The 21,044-nt window shown below is 43.4% G+C and overlaps 1 protein-coding gene across 8 annotated transcripts in view; it reads left to right on the top strand.

Moving 5' to 3' along the window:
- LOC139276457 (centrosomal protein of 164 kDa-like) overlaps window positions 1-21,044 on the top strand; it is a 209,885-nt gene that overhangs the window by 174,858 nt on the left and 13,983 nt on the right. For all 8 annotated transcript variants that reach the window (XM_070894480.1, XM_070894479.1, XM_070894476.1 and 5 more), the window contains 10 exons: window positions 3,624-3,701; window positions 5,563-5,682; window positions 8,381-8,503; window positions 9,460-9,603; window positions 12,065-12,148; window positions 14,183-14,251; window positions 15,403-15,587; window positions 16,177-16,303; window positions 18,108-18,169; window positions 19,056-19,263. In XM_070894480.1, coding sequence (XP_070750581.1) covers window positions 3,624-3,701; window positions 5,563-5,682; window positions 8,381-8,503; window positions 9,460-9,603; window positions 12,065-12,148; window positions 14,183-14,251; window positions 15,403-15,587; window positions 16,177-16,303; window positions 18,108-18,169; window positions 19,056-19,263 — 1,200 coding nt within the window. The remainder of the gene's footprint in view (window positions 1-3,623; window positions 3,702-5,562; window positions 5,683-8,380; window positions 8,504-9,459; window positions 9,604-12,064; window positions 12,149-14,182; window positions 14,252-15,402; window positions 15,588-16,176; window positions 16,304-18,107; window positions 18,170-19,055; window positions 19,264-21,044) is intronic.

Below are 21,044 nucleotides of genomic sequence, written 5' to 3'. Positions count from 1 at the left end.
TGATGGGATTGAAGGCCGATAAATCCCCAGGGCCTGATGGACTGCATCCCAGAGTACTTAAGGCCTTGGAAATAGCGGATGCATTGACAGTCATTTTCCAACATTCCATAGACTCTGGACCAGTTCCTATGGCTACCCTCCACTCCAATGTAACCCCACTTTTTAAAAAAGGAGGGAGAGAGAAAACAGGGAATTATAGATCTGTCGGCCTGACATCAGTAGTGGGTAAAATGATGGAATCAATTATTAAGGATGTCATAGCAGCGCATTTGGAAAGAGGTGATATGATAGGTCCAAGTCAGCATGGATTTGTGAAAGGAAAATCATGCTTGACAAATCTTCTGGAATTTTTTGAGGATGTTTCCAGTAGAGTGGACAAGGGAGAACCAGTTGATGTGTATTTGGACTTTCAGAAGGCTTTCGACAAAGTCCCACACAAGAGATTAATGTGCAAAGTTAAAGCACATGGGATTGGGGGTAGTGTGCTGACGTGGATTGAGAACTCGTTGGCAGACAGGAAGCAAAGAGTAGGAGTAAATGGGTCCTTTTCAGAATGGCAGGCAGTGACTAATGGGTACCGCAAGGTTCTGTGCTGGGGCCTCAGCTGTTTACATTGTACATTAATGATTTAGACGAGGGGATTAAATGTAGTATCTCCAAATTTGCGGATGACACTAAGTTGGGTGGCAGTGTGAGCTGCGAGGAGGATGCTATGAGGCTGCAGAGTGACTTGGATAGGTTAGGTGAGTGGGCAAATGCGTGGCAGATGAAGTATAATGTGGATAAGTGTGAGGTTATCCACTTTGGTGGTAAAAACAGAGAGACAGACTATTATCTGAATGGTGACAGATTAGGAAAAGGGGAGGTGCAACGAGACCTGGGTGTCATGGTACATCAGTCATTGAAGGTTTGCATGCAGGTACAGTAGGCGGTTAAGAAAACAAATGGCATGTTGGCCTTCATGGCGAGGGGATTTGAGTACAGAGGCAGGGAGGTGTTACTACAGTTGTACGGGGCCTCGGTGAGGCCACACCTGGAGTATTGTGTACAGTTTTCGTCTCCTAACTTGAGGGACATTCTTGCTATTGAGGGAGTGCAGCGAAGGTTCACCAGACTGATTCCCGGGATGGCGGGACTGACATATCAAGAAAGACTGGATCAACTGGGCTTGTATTCACTGGAGTTCAGAAGAATGAGAGGGGATCTCATAGAAACGTTTAAAATTCTGGTGGGTTTAGACAGGTTAGATGCAGGAAGAATGTTCCCAATGTTGGAGAAGTCCAGAACCGGGGTCACAGTCTAAGGATAAGGGGTAAGCCATTTAGGACTGAGATGAGGAGAAACTTCTTCACCCAGAGAGTGGTGAACCTGTGGAATTCTCTACCACAGAAAGTTGTTGAGGCCAATTCACTAAATATATTCAAAAAGGAGTTAGATGTAGTCCTTACTACTAGGGGGATCAAGGGGTATGGCGAGAAAGCAGGAAAGGGGAACTGAAGTTGCATGTACAGCCATGAACTCATTGAATGGTGGTGCAGGCTCAAAGGGCCGAATGGCCTACTCCTGCACCTATGTTCTATGTTCTATGTCCCAAGGCGCTTGAGAGGAGTACTGTGCAATTTTGACACCAAGCTGCATAAGTAGAAATTAGCGCAGGTAACCAAAAGCTTGGTAAAAGAGGTAGGTTTAAAGAGCATCTTGAAGGAGGAAAGAGAGGTGGAGAGGTTTCGGCAGGGAGTTCCAGAGCTTGGGGCCTAGGCAACAGAAGGCACGGCCACCAGTGGTTGAGCGATTATAATCAGAGATGTTCAGGAGGGCAGAATTAGAGGAGCGCAGACATCTCGGTGGGGCTGGAGGAGATTACAGAGATAGGGAGGGGCGAGGCCTTGGAGGAATTTGAAAATAAGGATGAGAATTTTGAAATCGAGGCGCTGCTTAACCGGAAGCCAATGTAGGTCAGCGAGCACAGGAGTGATGGGTGAGCGGGACTTGGTGCAAGTTAGGACACGGGCCGCCGAGTTTTGGATCACCTCTAGTTTACGTAGGTTAGAATGTGGGAGGCCAGCCAGGAGTGCGTTGGAATAGTCAACTCTAGAGGTAATAAAGGCCTGGATGAGGGCTTCAGCAGTGGATGAGCTGATGCAAGGGCTGCCATGAAGAAAGGCAAATAGATGCTTATAAAACTAATTAAAAGATGACACTTTTTACCAAAATTTTCTACATTATAACAGTGACTACACTTGAAGTACTTCATTAGCTGTAAAGCGCTTTGGGATGTCCTGAGGTTATAAAAAGCACTATAGAAATGCAAGGCTTCCTTTCTTTTCAAAATGTTGAATCTTAAAGTCACCAATTCTGGCTGGTTGGAAGGATTGTGCTTGTAGTTTTACTGCCAATTTTTTGCAGAGTACCGAATAAGTGTTCTCTGACAAATCACACAATTCCTTCACATGAATTTCCAAGTTGATGGAAGTAGTTGCTTTGACAGTGCGATACATGCTTGAAGCCAATGCCACCTTTGAGAAAATGCATCAAAAAGATTCAATATTACATCCGCAAAGCTGCTTCGATTTTGTGCCTTTTGGTGTTTAGATCCCTCTTGTTTGGAGCTTGTGATGACTTTGTCTTCCTTCAACTGGATGATGCAGTGCATTAGAAGTACCTTCCTATGTCTCGGGCCTGGTTTTGATTAGTAGTACCTCAAGGAAAGCAATAAAATTATCCTGAGCAGCGCCTTCTAAACTGCCCATTGCAATTCTTTCTGGCAGTATGTAAATCTAGTGAAAGCTAGAAAAAGAAAAATAACTGCAACATTTCAGCCTACTTTGCAGATAAAGGTCAGAGACTGCACTAACAAGCAGCCAGTTATCCATTAGTTACAGCACGTGGATCACTGAAGAAAATTCCCTGATGATTTATATTACCCATTTACATATTTTAGTGCATTGCTACTGGGATTGAGTGTTGAAATTTTAATATTTTTCTTTCTCTAGAATCCAAACCTTGTTCAGGCTTTCTGTTCTAGATCAGTATAATGCAACTGCAGGCTTTGCTGCAATCCAGATTTCCATCCCAATTGGATGCCATGTCAGTTGGTATTTCTCGGTATGGAATATAAGAATTAGGAGCAGGAGTAGGCCATACGACCCCTTGAGCCTGCTCCGCCATCTGCCTCGACTACATTTTCTCGCTCAATCCCCATAATCTCTTAATTCCCCTAGAGTCCAAAAATCTATCTATTTCGGCCTTGAATATACTCAACGATTCAGCATCCACAGCCCTTTGGAGTAGAGAATTCCAAAGATTCACAGCTGTCTGAGTGAAGAAAGTCCTCCTCATCTCGGTCCTAAATGGCCGACCCCTTATCCTGAGACTGTGCCCCCTAGTTCTAGACTCTCTAGCCAGGGGGAAACAAACTCTCAGCATTTACCCTGTCAGTGCCCCTCAGGATCTTGTTTGTTTCAACGAGATCACCTCTCATTCTAAACTCCAGAGTCTCGGCCCATTATCTAAATAATAGTACAGTTACAATCGCAGCACACGTAGTGTCTTACAACTGCACATGAGTTGGAATCTCCTTCTCGGCTACCTGTTCACTGTTTATAACTTCATTTCTCCTACAGGAACTTGAGGAGCTTAAGAACAGACACTCTAGTGACCTTCAAGGACTGAAAACCACAACTGAGAAAAAACATCAAGAAGTGAGTTAATAAAAGAAAAACATTAAGAATTGCTAAAATTTCAGAAAAGAGAAGCTTGTTTCCATAGCGAGGATCCAACTCGCAATGCTCGGGCAGCTGATGGGAGAGGTCAATTGAATCAGAAAACATGTTTTACACAAGCAGAGAGGAGTCGCTCCACAGGGATTTTTACTTCATCCTGGTCCAAGTTCTGCTGTACTTGTAATGCCCTAAGAAGTAAACCCCAGGGTGATCAGATGGCGGTGCACCCTATGGTGCATCAAAAATAATGAGCACACAAGCTGTTAAAACGGACTATACAGCACAGAACTTTATAAAATAGGTTCTCCCTGAACCTTCGCCTTTCTGCACTTGTGTAAGATGTGTTTTACTTTGTATTCCTCTATTTGTGTTTCTTTGCTGAAGGCCCACATTTTTCTGCATATTTCCTTCCTTGGTTCTTCCCATGCCACACACCATTCCGAGCCATGAGGACAAGCATTCAATCCCGTCCCTGTGCTCCACTTAAAATAGTTGCTTGGAAGTGTGTCAAATTCGCCTAGGGTGATGGAACATCCCACCTTAACCCTCACCCTTTCCCCACTCCTCCCATAGGAAGCGGCCACCTCTGCTCCGCAGGCTCTCAGAATGGCACAGCTGAAGTCTGGATCGCAGCTATGAATGCCCATGGTGCTGTGCGTTGATGCACCCTATTATGTGCCAGTTGGGCCGCATGGTCGCCTATGCTGTGTAGATTCTGTGTAATTCAATGTACAAGATGTGCAGTCAATAATTTTTGTTTGGTGTATTTTACAGCAGTTTGATGCAACGGAAATTATTTAAAGAGTCCAAAAATATAATTGTCATTAAATCAAAAATGTTCTTATTCATTTTGATCTTTCCATGATGTTACCAAATGTTTTTGTTTCAGCATTGAGTGTTGATGAGTTCAGGCAAATTGCCTTTGAAGATTTGCTCATCCGAACGGTATGAGGAAGCTGAATTAGCATGCAGAAGCACCCTACATTACCGCTCTATCTCCAGTACCCTTAATTCAGCTTCCCCATTCTGTTCGCTCCTCCAAATCCGTTTTCCCATTTATGTTATCTGCATTCATTGTTAAACGTAGATTATACAAAAAAGGAGGATCCATAGCAATGTGTCGAGGAGACCTGCTTTAATGATGCAAGCAAAGTTGAATATCACTGGAAGAGATGCAATGGTACTTTTGTGTTGATAATTTGCTGAGTGTCAGATGAGCAGTACTCCTATACCAGCAGCACATTGTTAATATAAAGGAGGTGAACTCCTCGATTCCATCTCTGTAATCTCCCAGTCTTGCAACCCTCCCGAGATGTCTGCGCACCTCAAATTCTGCCCTCTTGAGCATCCCTGATTATAACTGCTCAACCATTGGTGACTGTGCCCTCAGCTGCCTGGGCCCCAACCTCTGGAACTCATTCCCTAAACCTCTCCGCCTCTCTCCCTCTATTTTCTCCTTTAAGACGCTCCTTAAAACCTACCTCTTTGACCAAGCTTCTGCCATAATTTCTTCTTATGTGGCTTGGTGTCAAATGTATTTGTTTTGTCTTAAAACATTCCTGTGAAGCACCTTGGGACTTTAAAGGGGCTATATAAATACAAGTTGCAGTCGATACAAAACACAAATTCCGTCACTGTTGTCCATCCAAAGAAACAAAATGGTGCTCATAAGTCATGCAGCTTCATTTGAATATTTCTCAATGCCATATTATCAACATGTGAGCCTCATAAGAAACAGAAGCGGTTCCAGAGCGAACTTAGAGAGTTAACGACATGAGTCATTGCTCAATAGGTTAAGAAGACATTCTTGTAAACAATTCATTTCTGCTCTTCCCCCAAGGCGCTTTCCCATCTCCAGAAGCAGATCGCTGACGCCCACAATAACAAGGAAGCGCATCTGCAGGAAGACCTTCAGAAAGCACAGAGGAAAATACAACAAATTACAGACTTTGAGCGAGAGGTGAGCAACCATCGCTACTCCTTATGCTTATCGAGGAAAAATGTGAAATCCAATAGGTCAAATCCCTGAACTTGAGTACTTTCTGCATGAATTTAAGTATGAAAATGTCCTTCTAAAAAACACTCCATGTTAGTATGCATTATTTGGACAATGGCTGCCATTGTACTATAATAAGTTTAAATTGCTAACTGCAGGCTGTGGAATGATAGCAAGTGTGTGTTGTGTAGCTGCATATTCATTCCCATCATGCTGGATTTTAAACATTAATTAATAGCAATTGGGTCATGTCCCCGGGCTTGTTCTTGCAGCCCAAACAGGCCTGTCTCACAAAGTGGTCATTCTGTTTGATGCAGCACTGCAGTAGTATCCACCTTCCTACCTTTGTATTCTCTCTGTACACTGAAAACGCATTTTGCAGGAAAATTATTTCTTGTGACGTTCAAAACTGTGCGATATGTTCAGGAAGTGGATTGAAATGCAGTACTCAACCCTTACACCTACGGCACGCATGAATAGCGTCAGCTCTCCATATCTCTCCTCCATCAAGGAACCAAACAGAAATGCCTCCATCTCCTCCTCTGTTTGTGCTGGCGACAGAACGCCTGGCGAAATACCATACATAGAAACATACAAAATAGGTGCAGGAGTTGGCTATTCAATAAGATCATGACTGATCATTCCCTCAGTACCCCTTTCCTGCTTTCTCTCCATACTCCTTGATCCCTTTAGCCGTAAGGGCCATATCTAACTCCCTCTTGAATATATCCAATGAACTGGCATCAACAACTCTCTGCGGTGGGGAATTCCACAGGTTAACAACTCTGAGTGAAGAAGTTTCTCCTCATCTCAGTCCTAAATGGCCTACCCCTTATCCTAAGACTGTGTCCCCTGGTTCTGGATTTCCCCATCATCGGGAACATTCTTCCCGCATCTAACCTGTCCAGTCCCGTCAGAATCTTATAAGTTTCTATGAGATTCCCCTCTCATCCTTCTAAACTCCAGTGTATAAAGACCCAGTTGATCCAGTCTTTCCTCATATGTCAGTCCCGCCATCCCGGTAATCAGTCTGGTGAACCTTCGCTGCACTCCCTCAATAACAAGAACGTCCTTCCTCAGATTAGGAGACCAAAACTGAATGCAATATTTCAGCTGAGGCCTCACCAAGGCCCTGTACAATTGCAGTAAGACCTCCCTGCTCCTGTACTCAAATCCCCTAGCTGTGAAGGCCAACATACCATTTGCCTTCTTCACCGCCTGCTGTACCTGCATGCCAACTTTCAATGACTGATGAACCATGACCCCCAGGTCTCGTTGCACCTCCTCCTTTCCTAATCTCCCGCCATTCAGATAATATTCTCTCTTCATGTTTTTGCCCCCAAAGTGAATAATCTCACACTTATCCACATTATACTGCATCTGCCATGCATTTGCCCACTCACCTAACCTGTCCAAGTCACCCTGCAGCCTTTTAGCGTCCTCCTCAAAGCGCACACCGCCACCCAGTTTAGTGTCATCTGCAAACTTGGAGATATTACACTCAATTCCTTCATCTAAATCATTAATGTATATTGTAAAGAGCTGGGGTCCCAGCACTGAGCCCTGCAGCACCCCCACTAGTCACTGCCTGCCATTCTAAAAAGGACCCGTTTATCCCGACTCTCTGCTTCCTGTCTGCCAATCAGTTCTCTATCTACGTCAGTATATTACCCCCAATACCATGTGCTTTGATTTTGCACACCAATCTCTTGTGTGGGACCTTGTCAAAAGCCTTTTGAAAGTCCAAATACACCACATCCACTGATTCTCCCTTGTCCACTCTACTAGTTACATCCTCAAAAAATTCCAGAAGGTTTGTCAAGCATGATTTCCCTTTCATAAATCCATGCTGACTTGGACCGATCCTGTCACTGTTTTCCAATGCGCTGCTATTTCATCTTTAATAATTGATTCCAACATTTTCCCCACTACTGATGTCAGGCTAACCGGTCTATATATTACCTGTTTTCTCTCTCCCTCCTTTTTTAAACAGTGGTGTTACATTAGCTACCCTCCAGTCCATAGGAACTGATCCAGAGTCGAGAGACTGTTGGAAAATGATCACCAATGCATCCACTATTTCTATGGCCACTTCCTTAAGTACTCTGGGACACAGACTATCGGTCCCCGGGGATTTATCGGGCTTTAATCCCATCAATTTCCCTAACACAATTTCCCACTTTATAAGGATATTCTTCAGTTCCTCCTTCTCACTAGACCCTCGGTTCCCTACTATTTCCGCAAGGTTATTTGTGTCTTCCTTTGTGAAAATAGAACCAAAGTATTTGTTTTACTGGTCCGCCATTTCTTTGTTCCCCATTATAAATTCACCTGAATCTGACTGCAAGGGACCTACATTTGTTTTCACTAATATTTTTCTCTCCACATATCTATCGAAGCTTTACACCCAATAGTACAGGCTGGAGCAACTGAGTGCAAACTGACACATATATCTAACCAACAGTGTCACTTCACCCCCCATATTGAGGCATTTTCTTCCCTAATTTGAATCTGCATTGTTTTTATTACTTAAAGGAATAGTTTTATTCTTCCAGCTGAATTCAAAGAAAAATGGGAGGGCAGTTTGGTTCTATATAATGCGTCTCTTCAAAAAAAAACAAGGAGCTGTTCAATAAATGCTTTGCACTGTTGCTGTTTATAGCTGAGTGACTTACTGCAAGAAAAACGTGAGGAGGTGGAGAAAAATCATGAGAGGAAACTGGAACAGATCAAAGAAGAGCATCAACAAACGGTGGATAGGATTCAAGAGGAGTATGAAGAAGAAGTGAGTGAAAGAGCTGAGTAAACTTTCCGCTTCTAGCACGCTACTGTACCCAGGTCGAATCCCTTTTTTAATTCTGTTTTTTTTACATGTTTAACCTGTGCAGGATTTGAAGATTAGCTATTTAAATTGAGAGTAAGGTTCAGGATCTTAGAAAATTGAGCTATGTTGGACAAGTGGCCTTATCTTACTTATTTATTACATTTCTCCATGCCTGTGTTGGGAAAAGGGGAGTACACAGTTGTGGATCAGCAAGCAGCTGAAGAGCAGTCATCGGTGTATGATTTAATTAGTCCTGGACTAATTTCATTATACTTAAATCCATTTTTACTTCTCCACATAAGAAAGATATAGCACCTTTCACAACCACCGGATGTCCCAAAGCGCTTTACAGCCAATGAAGTACTTTTGGAGTGTAGTCACTGTTGTAATGTGGGAAACACAGCAGCCAATTTGAGCACAGCAAACTCCCAAAAACAGCAATGTGATAATGGCCAGATAATCTGTTTTTGTTATGTTGATAGAGGGATAAATATTGGCCACGACACGGGTGATAACTCTCCTGCTCTTCTTCGAAATAGTGCCATGGGATCTTTTACGTCCACTAGAGAGAGCAGAAGGGGCCTCGGTTTTAATGTCTCATCCGAAAGACGGCACCTCCCACAGTGCAGCACTCCCTCAGTACTGCCCCTGCGACAGTGCAGCACTCCCTCAGTACTGCCCCTGCGACAGTGCAGTGCTCCCTCAGATTAGATTTATATTTGTGCTCAAGTCCCTGGAGTGGGACTAGAACTCATAACCTTCTGACTCCGGGGCAAGTGCGCTACCCACTGAGCCACAGCTGACACTGACATAAAGCTAGAAATGAAAAGACTCTTGCATTCCAGTACTATGCCATAGTTCCATGTCCATCATTTTGCTGATCCTGACTGATGTGCTGATTGATCGCCCTTGTTCAGGAGCGACTGCAGAGAAGTAGACTCCTGAAACAGCTGCAGAACGAACACGAGCGAGTAACTCAGTTCCATGAGCGCGAGATGTCGGAGCTTCGTCGGGAGCTGGAGCGCCGCCTCGATGAGTTACGGAGGTTACACAGAGAGAAAGTAAGTGTGGTAGCAGCAATGCTCAATGATTTGAAGGGTGCAAAAACATACAGATTAAGTATCAGTCAATCTTGGCCCTTTCCTGGGGCCAGTACAATGAGGAGAAACTTCTTGGCTCAGAGGTTGCTGAATCTCTGGCATTCTCTAACCCAGAGGGCTGTGAAGGATCAGTCGTTGAGTATATTCAAGACAGAGCTCGATAGATTTTTGGACGTTAAGGGAATCAAGGGATATAGGGATAGTGCAGGAATTTGGAGTTGAGGTAGAAGATCAGCCAGGATCTCATTGAATGGTCTACGCCTGCTCCTAATTCTTATGTAATGCCACTCCCCTCACTAACTCCCCAAAACACCGCCACCCACCTCGGGTGCCATGTGAACAGTGACCCAGCCAACAACATTACCAGACAAGGTTGGCTAGCTCTTGTGCGCTTTGGTCCAGCTAAATTTGTTTTCGGCACATTTCAAGCAGCTGATTGACAAGTCCAAACTTGTCCCAAAAGTAAAGAAAAGTCATTCCTTTGGAATGTACAACAATACTCTCCCACCAACACCATGTTAACACCGCAGTCACAATGTAAGTAGACTCCTCGTAATTAATTTCCCAAGGAACATGGAGCCTTGGAGGCGGTGGGCAGGAGAGGGGAAATCGGGTCCATCGCGGTGGCCGTGCACGATTTCTCCACCAATAATCTTAGAGCAAAGTGGACTGCGATATCTATCTGCACAGGATTTATTTACGCGGAATAATTATTAAATTTAGCTCCTCGCCCAAATTTCTATCTGTGGGCAAGAGAGTGGCCGTGACATGCACCTCGCCAGTTTTAGAAGGCTGCATTTGGGATCCTAGGGCCTGCATTAAAACATCCTTGTACAGTTTTGGTCTCCTTACCTCAGGAAGGATATACTTGCCATTGAGGAAGTGCAACGAAGGTTCACCAGACTGATTCCTAGGATGGGGGAATTGTCCTAGGAGGAGAAATTGAGTAGACTTGGTCTATATTCTCTAGAGTTTAGAAGAATGAGAGGCGGTCTCATTGAAAGATACAAATTCTTACAGGGCTTGACAGAGAAGATGCAGGGAGGATGTTTCCTCTGGCTGAGGAGTCTAAAACCAGGGGTCACAGTCTCAGAATAAGGGGTCGGCCATTTAGGACTGAGATGATGAGAAATTTCTTCACTCAGAGGGTGGTGAATCTCTGGAATTCTCTACCCCAGAGGGTTGTGGAGGCTCAGTCGCTGAGTATGTTTAAGACAGAAATCGCTAGATTTTTGGATATTAAGGGAATCAAGAGATATGGTGATAGTGCAAGAAAGTGGAGTTGAGGTAGAAGATCAGCCATGATCTCATTGAATGGCAGAGCAGACTCGAGGGCCCGAATGGCCTACCCCTGTTCCTAATTCATATATTCTTATCCTTAAAGGCAAGTAGAATTGTAGTCAACTGAAAAAACAATTTAAATGTGTGCCTACAAAACAGTTTTAAATTTCTGCCTACAAAAGACTTTTTGCCTCGTCACAGCCATGCTCGCGGCTTAATGCGTCCTTTTGGCCTTGAGTCCCACCCCATCCAGCCCAACTCCTGCTCGGACTTTGCTCACAATTATGCTTGTGACCTATTTCCCCATTCACCATTGTCACAGCTTTGATTCTTTGGCCTCTTCTGTGCTACACTTCCAAAGCCCACTTCTCACCTGAAGCATTCGTTAAAGAACTTTTTACAACTTTGCAGAAGCCTCTGTTACTTAGCGCATTTGCATTTTAAACAAGGAGGATCTCCCACCGTTGTTTGGAAGGCTTTTCGAGCATCCTACACTTCAAAAGCCTAATACCTTAAGGGTTTTTCCCTTACATTGAGACACTCGCTGCAGAATACCCAGCCTCTGACCTGCCTTTGTTGCCACAGTATTTATGTGGCTGGTCCAGTTATGTTTCTGGTCAATGATGACCCCCAGGAAATTGATGGTGGGGAATTCAGCAATGGTAATGCCGTTGAATGTCAAAGGGCGGTGGTTAGGCTCTCGCTTGTTGGAGATGGTCATTGCCTGGCACTTGTGTGACGCGGATGTTATTTGCCACTTATCAGCCCAAACTTGAAAGTCGTCCAGGTCTTGCTGCATGCAGGCACAGACTGCTTCTTTATCTGAGGAGTTGCGAATGGCACTGAACATTCCCACTTCTGACCTTATGATGTAGGGAAGGTCATTGATGAAGCAGCTGAAGATGGTTGGGCCTAGGACACTGCCCTGAGGAACTGCCCTCTGGTTGACTTCCATTATTAGGTGCTCCCATTACCGGAATTTTCCTATTAAGAGCAGTGTTCTAAAGATGGACAAAGCTAGCAGCTAAACCTCGCTTCCATGTTCCAGATCTCGGGTTACCTATGAACAATAGAAAACCTGTTGGTGCTTAAGTATATCTCTACAAGTACCACGTTTTCTGATTTATTTATGCATCTGCAGGAATTGAAAGTTCAAGAGTCCGAGGAGCAGCTGGAGATAAGAGCCAAAGAACTAAAAGCAAAGTGCAATCTGCTGCATAACCAGGTAAGTTGGACACCTTTGGCTGTGCAAAGCATAGAATGACAGCACAGAGTACAAGAACCATTTCGGTCTCAGCGTGGCCAATTCGCAATCTCAAAGCCACAGGATCAGCCATTTGTTTGAAAAGACCAAAACAAAACCAGTTCCTACCTAGAGGGTGTAATGGTTATTGATGTTGCAACCTCATGTGACCCATTAATGAAGTGCAGTGTTTTTTTTTAATAACTGTGATATAAAAAATACATGTGTATTAGGTAATGCATGACTTTTCCTGTTAACGTCCAAGAAAGACATGGACTTGTTCTGAAATGAAAACAAAATGCTGGACACACAAGCGTTGGAGAGAGAAACTAAGTTAACGTTTCAGGTCAATAATCTTTCATCAGAACTGGAAGGTGTTGGAGATGTAACGGGTTTTAGGCAAGTACAGAGTCAGGAAAATGGTGCAGAGGGAAAGAACAAAAGGGGGGGCAGGTCTGTGATAAGGCGGGGGCACGAGTAATTAAATGACGCAAGGCAAAAGGGGGTGAAAATGGGGCAAGTAAAGAAACAAAAGATGGGTCCCTCGGAGGTGTAAATGGTTATGGCAGAAGGGAGGGAAGCATGGAAACTCTGGCAAAGCGGAGAGGGTTGCTATGGCCCGAGAGTGTGGCGGAGGAAAGGCAGGCAGACCCCAGTGGTGCGGATCAAGTAGCAGCCTACACGCCCCCCACTCCCGGTGGCTCTGGTACAGCTATCCTTCATTACCAGCATTTGCTGCCCAACAAAAAAACGGGAGCAGTGGTTAAGATCCAAAGTTGTTCTGGACCTGTTTCTGGCTAGAGCAAAGATTGCTTCATACAGGAGGGGTAGATAGCCTGTAATATAAATTAGGGTCTATGTGATCACTTAAAGGGGTCGGAGAGGAATTTTCCATATTTTTTCCCGAATTGGCCTAGGTTTTTTATCGGTTTATTTTTTTGCCTCTCCCAGGAGATGACATGGGTGCAGAGTGTCTGTATGGTGATGCACTGGGCATCTCAACTATATGGGACAGGCTAGATGGACCAAGGGTCTTCTCCTGTCTGTCACTTCCGTTCATATTAGCTAGAGAATAATTGAATAACTGTTAGTATTTCCAATAAAAACCTACCTGTAGGAAGTGCTACATCTTTCACCTAGTTCTTTCCTAATGCAATGAACAGCATTGTTTTTTTTAATCACCTTTCAACATGCGTGATCTAGGAAAATGAGACATCACAGGTTAGCGCAATCCAAAGGACTGTAACATGATTATTCATTAAGAAGTCTGTGTCATGGACATTCATCCCATCTGATTTTCTTGCTTGTGTACTTAGTTGCCATTTTAATGATCTGATGTCTGGCCTCTGCCCAGTTGAGCTCCCTGCCAAGCAAGATGCAGCTCCAGTCTGCTTCATCTGTCCAAATTGTAAATAATAGTCTTGGCTAGCTATCAATCCTCCCACTCTTGTATTTTTTTTAAAAAGAATTGTACACATAGAATTTCTTTGCAAAAAATTCAAAGTTTAGTTCAGATTGTTGGTATTGTAATACTGGTTTCCACTGCCATCAATACTGAATTACTGTAGTTCCTGTAATGGACCCAGAGAAGCTTTTGGAGGTATAGAAACCTTAGCATAGGAGGAGACCACTCAGCTCTTTTTGCATGTGCAAAATATAGTTCCCTCACGGAGGCTGATTTCACACTGTCCCGTTTCCCTGCTTTCTCCCCATGCCCTTTTTTATACTTCAAATAATTATCCAGTATCTCTTTGAATGCTGTAATCACAAACCCACACAAGATAATTACGAATGAAGAAGCCCATTCTTAATTCACCCATCCAGAATGAACCTTTGTTGATTGCTGCCCTGCATTGCTTGGACATGTTGAGTGTCAGCAGTCACCATTGATGACAAAGCTTCCCACATTTCAATAACTCTCAGTGTGAAAAATACAGCAATAGCCTCATAGCTTTGGATGTCTTAAAACCATGCCGTTGCCTTTGGGAAGTAAACTGTTTCTTTTGTACCATTCAGGAAATGTCATTGAAGCTGAAACAGCAACAGTTTCTTGCAGAAGAGGATCAGCTGCAAAGGGAACAAGCTGTAAGTCTACACATGTTTGTTTGATCAGATCTGCAAGGTGACATACACACTGGTAAAAGATCATCTGGTTAATATTTTGGGTGCAATCCTTCGCCCCAAATTGTCATGTATGTACATACTGTTTGTGGCCACCAGATGGCGTCATTGTTGGAGGCCACTGAGCAGGCACACACATGGTGCAGCTCTGGTATAAAAGGCCAGCCATTTTGTGAGTCAGGCACTTTGGGCCGTAATAAAGCAGAGCCAAGGTTGTACCTTGTTCAGTTAAACAGTACTCAGTTTGTACCTTTATTGCATACATAACACAAACCAAAACATTAACCTTCTCTTTCAAATTTGATTGACCTGGTGTGCATTTCCTCCAATTTCTATTTCTTCAAATTTCCAGCATTCACGATTTTCTTTTTTTACCTACCTTGGGGAAACCTAGGGGGGAATTTTCCCACGACGGGCGGGCGAGGGTCTGGGTGGCGGGGGCGGTTAAATTGGTAAAAGTGGGGATGCTGATTCCAGCCCACCGTGATCGAGCTTACTTCCGGTAGCGGGCTGGGTTTCCCAGAGCTAAAGGAAGGTGGAAGCTGGCAGATTCAGCAGATAAGTGCTCCTCCAGGAGGAGTGGGAGTGCTTCCCCCTCTTTCTCTTTCCCCCCCCCCCCCCCACCCTTTCGATTGTCAGACTCATTTCATTCCCCCCCCCCACACGATCGGCTCCCTCCCCTCCTCACTGCCATGCTCCGAGCCCTATACCTACCCCAACTCCCCCACCATGCCCCAATCTTCTCCGATTCCCAGGGACCTTTCACAGCGGTGCCCGGCTGTGACCTTCTACCACTGACTTTCCCACCCGGCAGTCGACCAGCCTCTCAATCTGGCCGTCGGTATTGGGAAACAGTTTTTTTTTTAAATGCTAGTGGTGTGCAGCTGTTAAATTCAGCAGGACTTCCAGGTTTCCCGGCTGCAAACCTGCTCCCTCCCCAGAAATATCGGGGCCCTAATTTCAGATTTAAAAAAAAAACATATATAGAGGCATATGGTTAGTTATGTAGATTATTCAAATGTTAATTGTGGATTTTTACTCTACATTCAAATATATATATATATATATATATGAAATTTTTTATCAAATTAATTTTTTGGGGTTCTTATATACAGGAAATCCTTGTCTCACGACCAAACAAACGGGAAGTGGAACAGTCAAAGCGTGAATATTCCTCACTGAAGGATTCAATCCGTCAGTCCCGCCAGAACTTGGAGAAGCTGCAGGACCAACAAGTGGAACTGCAACTGGAGGTTGACACGCTCCGGAAAGAAAGCCAGCGACTCCAGAATAGAATCGGGTATCTTGCTGTTGCTAAGTGGAGGGGCGTGGGAATGACGGGGGGGGGGGGGTGCGAAGAACAATATGGTATTAATACTTGGGTTAAATATCAACATTTTGTGATATTCCATCAAAACAAACAACACATGCAGGATGAAAAGAAAAGGTTTTGCATTTATATAGTGCCTGATCCCTTCTCTCGGAACTGTCACCAAAGCGTTTCAAGTACAATGAATTCATTTGAAGTGCAGCAACTGTTCTGTTGGAAATGCAGAAGTCGTTCTACTCACAATAAGCTACCAACACCAATGAGATGAATGCCTAGTTAATCTGATTTTGATAGTGTTGTTTGAGGGAGGAATATTTGCCAAGACAGCAGGAGAATTGCCTACGCTTCTTCGAATAGTGGCATTGAATCTTAACGCTTGCGGAACCATGCAGCAAGGCCTTGGTTTAATGCATCTTTTTTTTTTAAAGTAAAGGAAAAAGATGAAACTATATTACAAGATGCATCACAATCAAATTTTCTTGAACTCTGTGAGATATGGGCACAATAGATATACTGTCTTTGGTGTAATTTAATTATAAGATGCAACATTATATTGCAGAGAGTTGGAGGCGACAATCAAAAAGAAGCAAGAGACCATGAAGGAAGCACCTTTACTCAACGGAACCTCTGGTGCTGCAGCAGGGGAGGAACTTCATATCGAGGATTTAAACTCTGACATTAAGGCAGTAAGTGAAGTTTAAAAGCAAATGGAATCCTTTTTAGATTTGAACCTCGTCAATCCAGAATGCCTGAGTCTCTTGTCTTTACATCCTCACCCTTTTTCCATAAATCTCAGGCTACAAGGGTGAATCAAACTTTTCCATATGGCAAATCACGCCACCATGGATTAATAGATTTTGGAGGTTTGGAGTCTTAATAATGTCAAGTTCACACATAGAAACATAGAAATTTACAGTGCAGAAGGAGGCCATTTCGGCCCATCGTGTCCGCGCCGGCCGACAAAGAGCCGCACGGCCCTCGGTCAGCAGCCCTAAAGGTTACATATAAACCTATGAACAATGACGTAAAGACAAAGAGCACCCAGCCCAACCAGTCCGCCTCACACAACTGCGACACCCTTATACTGAAAACATCTACACTCCACCTCAACCGGAGCCATCTTTAGAGACCAGTGCATTTATGTCTTCCATTAAGTCAAAAGATGTCCATAATAAAAACAAAAAGTGCTGGAAATAAATAGCAGGTCCACCACAATCTAAAAATATGTTAAGGTTTAATGGAGAGACCCTTAATTAGAAATTGTATCTGACAGCGGATTTCTACTCAAAATAAACTTTTTCACGATTGTGAATTTCCTGTATTTTCTACTTTATTTAAAATTTCCAGCTTCGCAATTTAGTTTCTTTTACTTCATGAATGGCCTTGTTGGGGAATGAAACATTTTTTTTTACCCTTTGTTGCCTATTATCAGCATCAGGCACTCCTACTTCAGTTATGGCACAGCCTGATACAGAGCTAAACTGCTGCTACTTCCCCCTAGCCTCAAAGGCAGAATATTTCCTCCTTTACCAGTGCAACATTGTCCATTTCTCGCATCATCCATGCTTATGGGCCTGCCTGAGCAAGATTGCCAACTTAATGCCCGTTTCTGCTGGTCAGTTTTGTGTCATAAACCCCCACCTAAAGAAAGAAAAGAAAAACTTGGATTTATATAGCGCCTTTCACAACTACCGGATGTCTCAAAGCGTTTTACAGCCAATGAAGTATTTCTGGGGTACACCCACCATTGTAATGCGGGAAACGTGGCAGCCAGTTTTGGCACAGCAAACTCCCACAAACAGCAGTGTGATAATGACCAAATAATCTGTTTTAGTGATGTTGATTCAGGAATAAATATTGGCCAGGACACCGGGGATAACTCCCCTGCTCTTCTTCGAAATAGTGCCATGGGATCTTTTACGTACACCTGAGAGAGTAGACAGGGCCTCGGTTTAACGTCTTATCTGAATGACGGCACCTCCGACAGTGCAGTGCTCCCACAGTACTGCACTGGAGTGTCGGCCTAGATTTTTTTTTTTTACACTCAAGTCCCCGGAGTGGACACTAGGAATTCGGTTGAGACTGTTCACGGAGGATTGTCATACAGTCAACAGAGATGAACCAAATTGCGGTCCTCAAATCCTTCTCCAGCTAAATAGGTAATCTTGAAGAACGAGACTTCTATAGTCTGTCCACACAAGTGAATAAAATCATTTTAGATGGTGCTTACCTCTCTGGCTTCTTATCTGTTATATATCGCTCAGTTTCTGGTAGATCACAATATAGATAACTGGAGTGAAAAATCTTTTTTTTTTTGCTCGTGCATAATTTATCAAGTCTAAACATTTAATTTTAGCGTTTTAGATGCGCACCCATATAAAATCTAATCTGCGCGCATTCCAACAGCTGATTAATTCAATAGTCAATTAATGTTTACTGGCATTTCAAAATCCATTGATAAACAATTTCATTTTGTTTTTAACTCTTCAGAATCCAAATTACAGCAGTTCCCCTCTTCCCAGAACTGAAGATGAGGAAGTCAGTATGGATAAGTAAGTGTGGAATGTACAGTATTTTCAGGCTATTTTGTCTCTTGTAAGGTCTGCTATTCCACTGCTGCACGCTGAAAAGTAAAAATCCAGCAACATTACAGTATGAGTCACTACAGGCATTTTTACATTGTCAACATGGTGCCGTGGTATGGTGTCTATTGAACTCATTGAAAGGTCAATAGGTAGGAACCCATGTATTTTGCACTGCTTTCAACAGCAGCACTTGAAATCCATGGAAGTTGGGACTTGAATATTGTTGGAGACATAGAATTTCCCTCCTTTATACTGACTATGTGCTCTTTGCAGTGGGAGTACCACATCCCACTATCAACACTCCATTGTCAATGTATAAATTCCATAATAAATATTGTACCAATAATGTTTACAGGTTTATCTCTTCCCATTCAAAGCAATGAGGAATATATTTAAAGAGTAACACAGATTGGAACATCTTTCAATATTTTTGGCAACCACAATGCAGTTATAATATGGCCAGTTGTTTTGTTCTATCCTACCCTAACAATGTGCCTTTGTGGCAATTTCTGAAAATCGCCCTTTACCAAACCAATGTATTGAGAAACATAGATGAAGGGCCAAGTCTCAGAATGCAGGATATAAGATTGAAGGTGAGATAATTCAGGAAATTGTGATGAGGCAAGCTAGAGTTTTACAAGTCTGTAGGCGGCAAGAGGAAGCAAAGACTTGGGAGAGGTGCAGAGTTTCACAATTTTCCAGCAATGGAAAAGAATAGTCAAAGATGTGCAATGAGTCTTGGTTTCAGCACTGGGTGCAAAAACAGCAACTTGTGAATGTAATGAAGATTTAAAGCTGACTTGTGTGTTTTGTATTGCTAATTAAAATGGACTGGTTAATCTACCTTTACCAGTGTACGGTACTATATCTCTGCTGAAGGACTGTCCATCAATAAAGCCAAAGAGTTCCTCGTGAGACAGACCCGCTCGCTTCGGAAACGGCAGACAGCGCTCAAGACAGCCAAGCAGCAGTGGAGGCATGACCTGAGAAAAGCACAGGAAGACGTGCAAGATCCTGAGGGTTCTCAAATCCTCCAGAATGTCTGGAAAAACCTGGAACAGGTGAGGGGGTTAGACCAGAACAAAGGCCATATTTAATGATAGAGGAGAATCTGCCCTCGTGTTAGCATTTTGTGCATTGCTGCAATCCACTGGGCCTTCAGTTATAAGTGCTCAAATAGCTAATGACATTTCTGTGAAGAAAATACAGATTTATGATGTGTTTAAAATGCTAAGATATTAACCAATAAAAGTGGAAATGCTTACTCTCAGCATTTGAAGGGATATTTTCTGGGGAGCAGATTAGGAGAGACTTCATATCTAATTTTCTTTCCTCTCCTGGGGTATGGTTAATCAGCTAGAATCTTCTTTTGCTGAAGGGGTGGGTGTCCTTTGAAGCAGCTCAATTGGGTGAACCACAGAATTGGGAGGGGGTGGGGGTAGGACATAAATCCATAGGTGGGAAATCTCAATTCCTGGGGGAGGTTTGCTCAGTGTAAACACAGGCTTCTCTTTGGAAGGCAACATCCTAAGGAGGCTGCTTTTGAAAATGTACGAATATAAGGAAAGGATTGATATTGAATCCGAATCACCAGCGCCTCATAGTAAAGCTTATTTGTTCCTTTCAATCCCCGTCCTGCATTAATAAGTATTTGAAAATATTCTTTCTGCCAATTTCTTCCCCTTCTTACTTGCTATGGGACTGTTTTACAGCCTTGTGTATGGGGCCACTCTTTCTTTATGCAGGAGCCTCCACAGCAAGTGAGCTTGATGCTGCGATATTGGCCTCTGAGCTAAGCCTAGTCCTGTCCCCACCTGCTGTCCAAATGTATACTTTCCACTGCCATTGGGCAATCCTCTGGGCCTTCTGTTAGAAGTACTCAAATAGTTAATGACATTTCTGTGAGGAAAGTATAGATTTATGATGCATTTAAAATGCTAAGATGTTAGTCAACAAAAGTTGAGATGCTTCCTCTCAGCATTTGAAGGGATATTTTCTGAGGAGCAGATTAGGAGAGACTTCATATCTAATTTTCTTTCCTCTCCTCCTGAGGTGTGGTTTCACAGGCGTTGACTATCTTTTGTGTCAGCTGTGGCTCAGTGGGCAGCACACTTGCCTCTGAGTCAGAAAGTTGTGGGTTCAAGTCCCACCCCAGGGACTCGAGCACAAAATCAAGGCTGACACTCCAGTGCAGTGCTGAGGGAGTGTTGCACTGTCAGAGGTGCCGTCTTTCAGATGTGATGTTAAATCGAGGCCCCGTCTGCTTTCTCAGGTGGATGTAAAAGATCCCATGGCATTACTTTGAAGAAGAGCAAGGGAGTTATCCCCAGTGTACTGGCCAATATTTATACGTCAGTCAGCATAATAAAAACAGATTATCTGATTATTATCACATTGCTGTTTGTGAGAGCCTGCTGTGCGCAAATTGGCTGCCGAGTTTCCCACATTGGCTATACTTCAAAAGTACTTCATTGGCTGTAAAGCGCTTTGAGACTTAGGGTGGTCATGAAAGGGACTATATAAATGCAAGTCTGTCTTTCTTTTGGTACCTTTGTCAAATAGTCATTCTTCACTTGTGAACCCAATGAGTTTCAACAGGCAATCTGACTATGGAGAGCATCACAGCTGAGCTTACCTCTATTCTCTCCCTGTCTACATCTGTATACTTTCCATTAGGGGTGGCTGGATCAAGACTGGGGATTGAACTTGGGACATTCTGGTCTTTAGCTAAATAACATACATAAGTCAATGTACCTTGGCCATTGGGGAACAAATTTGCCAAATTAAGACAGCAGATTAGCAAAATCGAACGGCAAACTTTCTTTTTGTTGATCAGTAGGGA

Source organism: Pristiophorus japonicus, chromosome 11, assembly GCF_044704955.1.
Source record: "Pristiophorus japonicus isolate sPriJap1 chromosome 11, sPriJap1.hap1, whole genome shotgun sequence".
Lineage (NCBI taxonomy): Eukaryota > Metazoa > Chordata > Chondrichthyes > Pristiophoridae > Pristiophorus > Pristiophorus japonicus.
The sequence above is the reverse complement of the archived record's forward strand: the minus strand, read 5'-3'. Positions and strand labels throughout refer to the sequence as shown.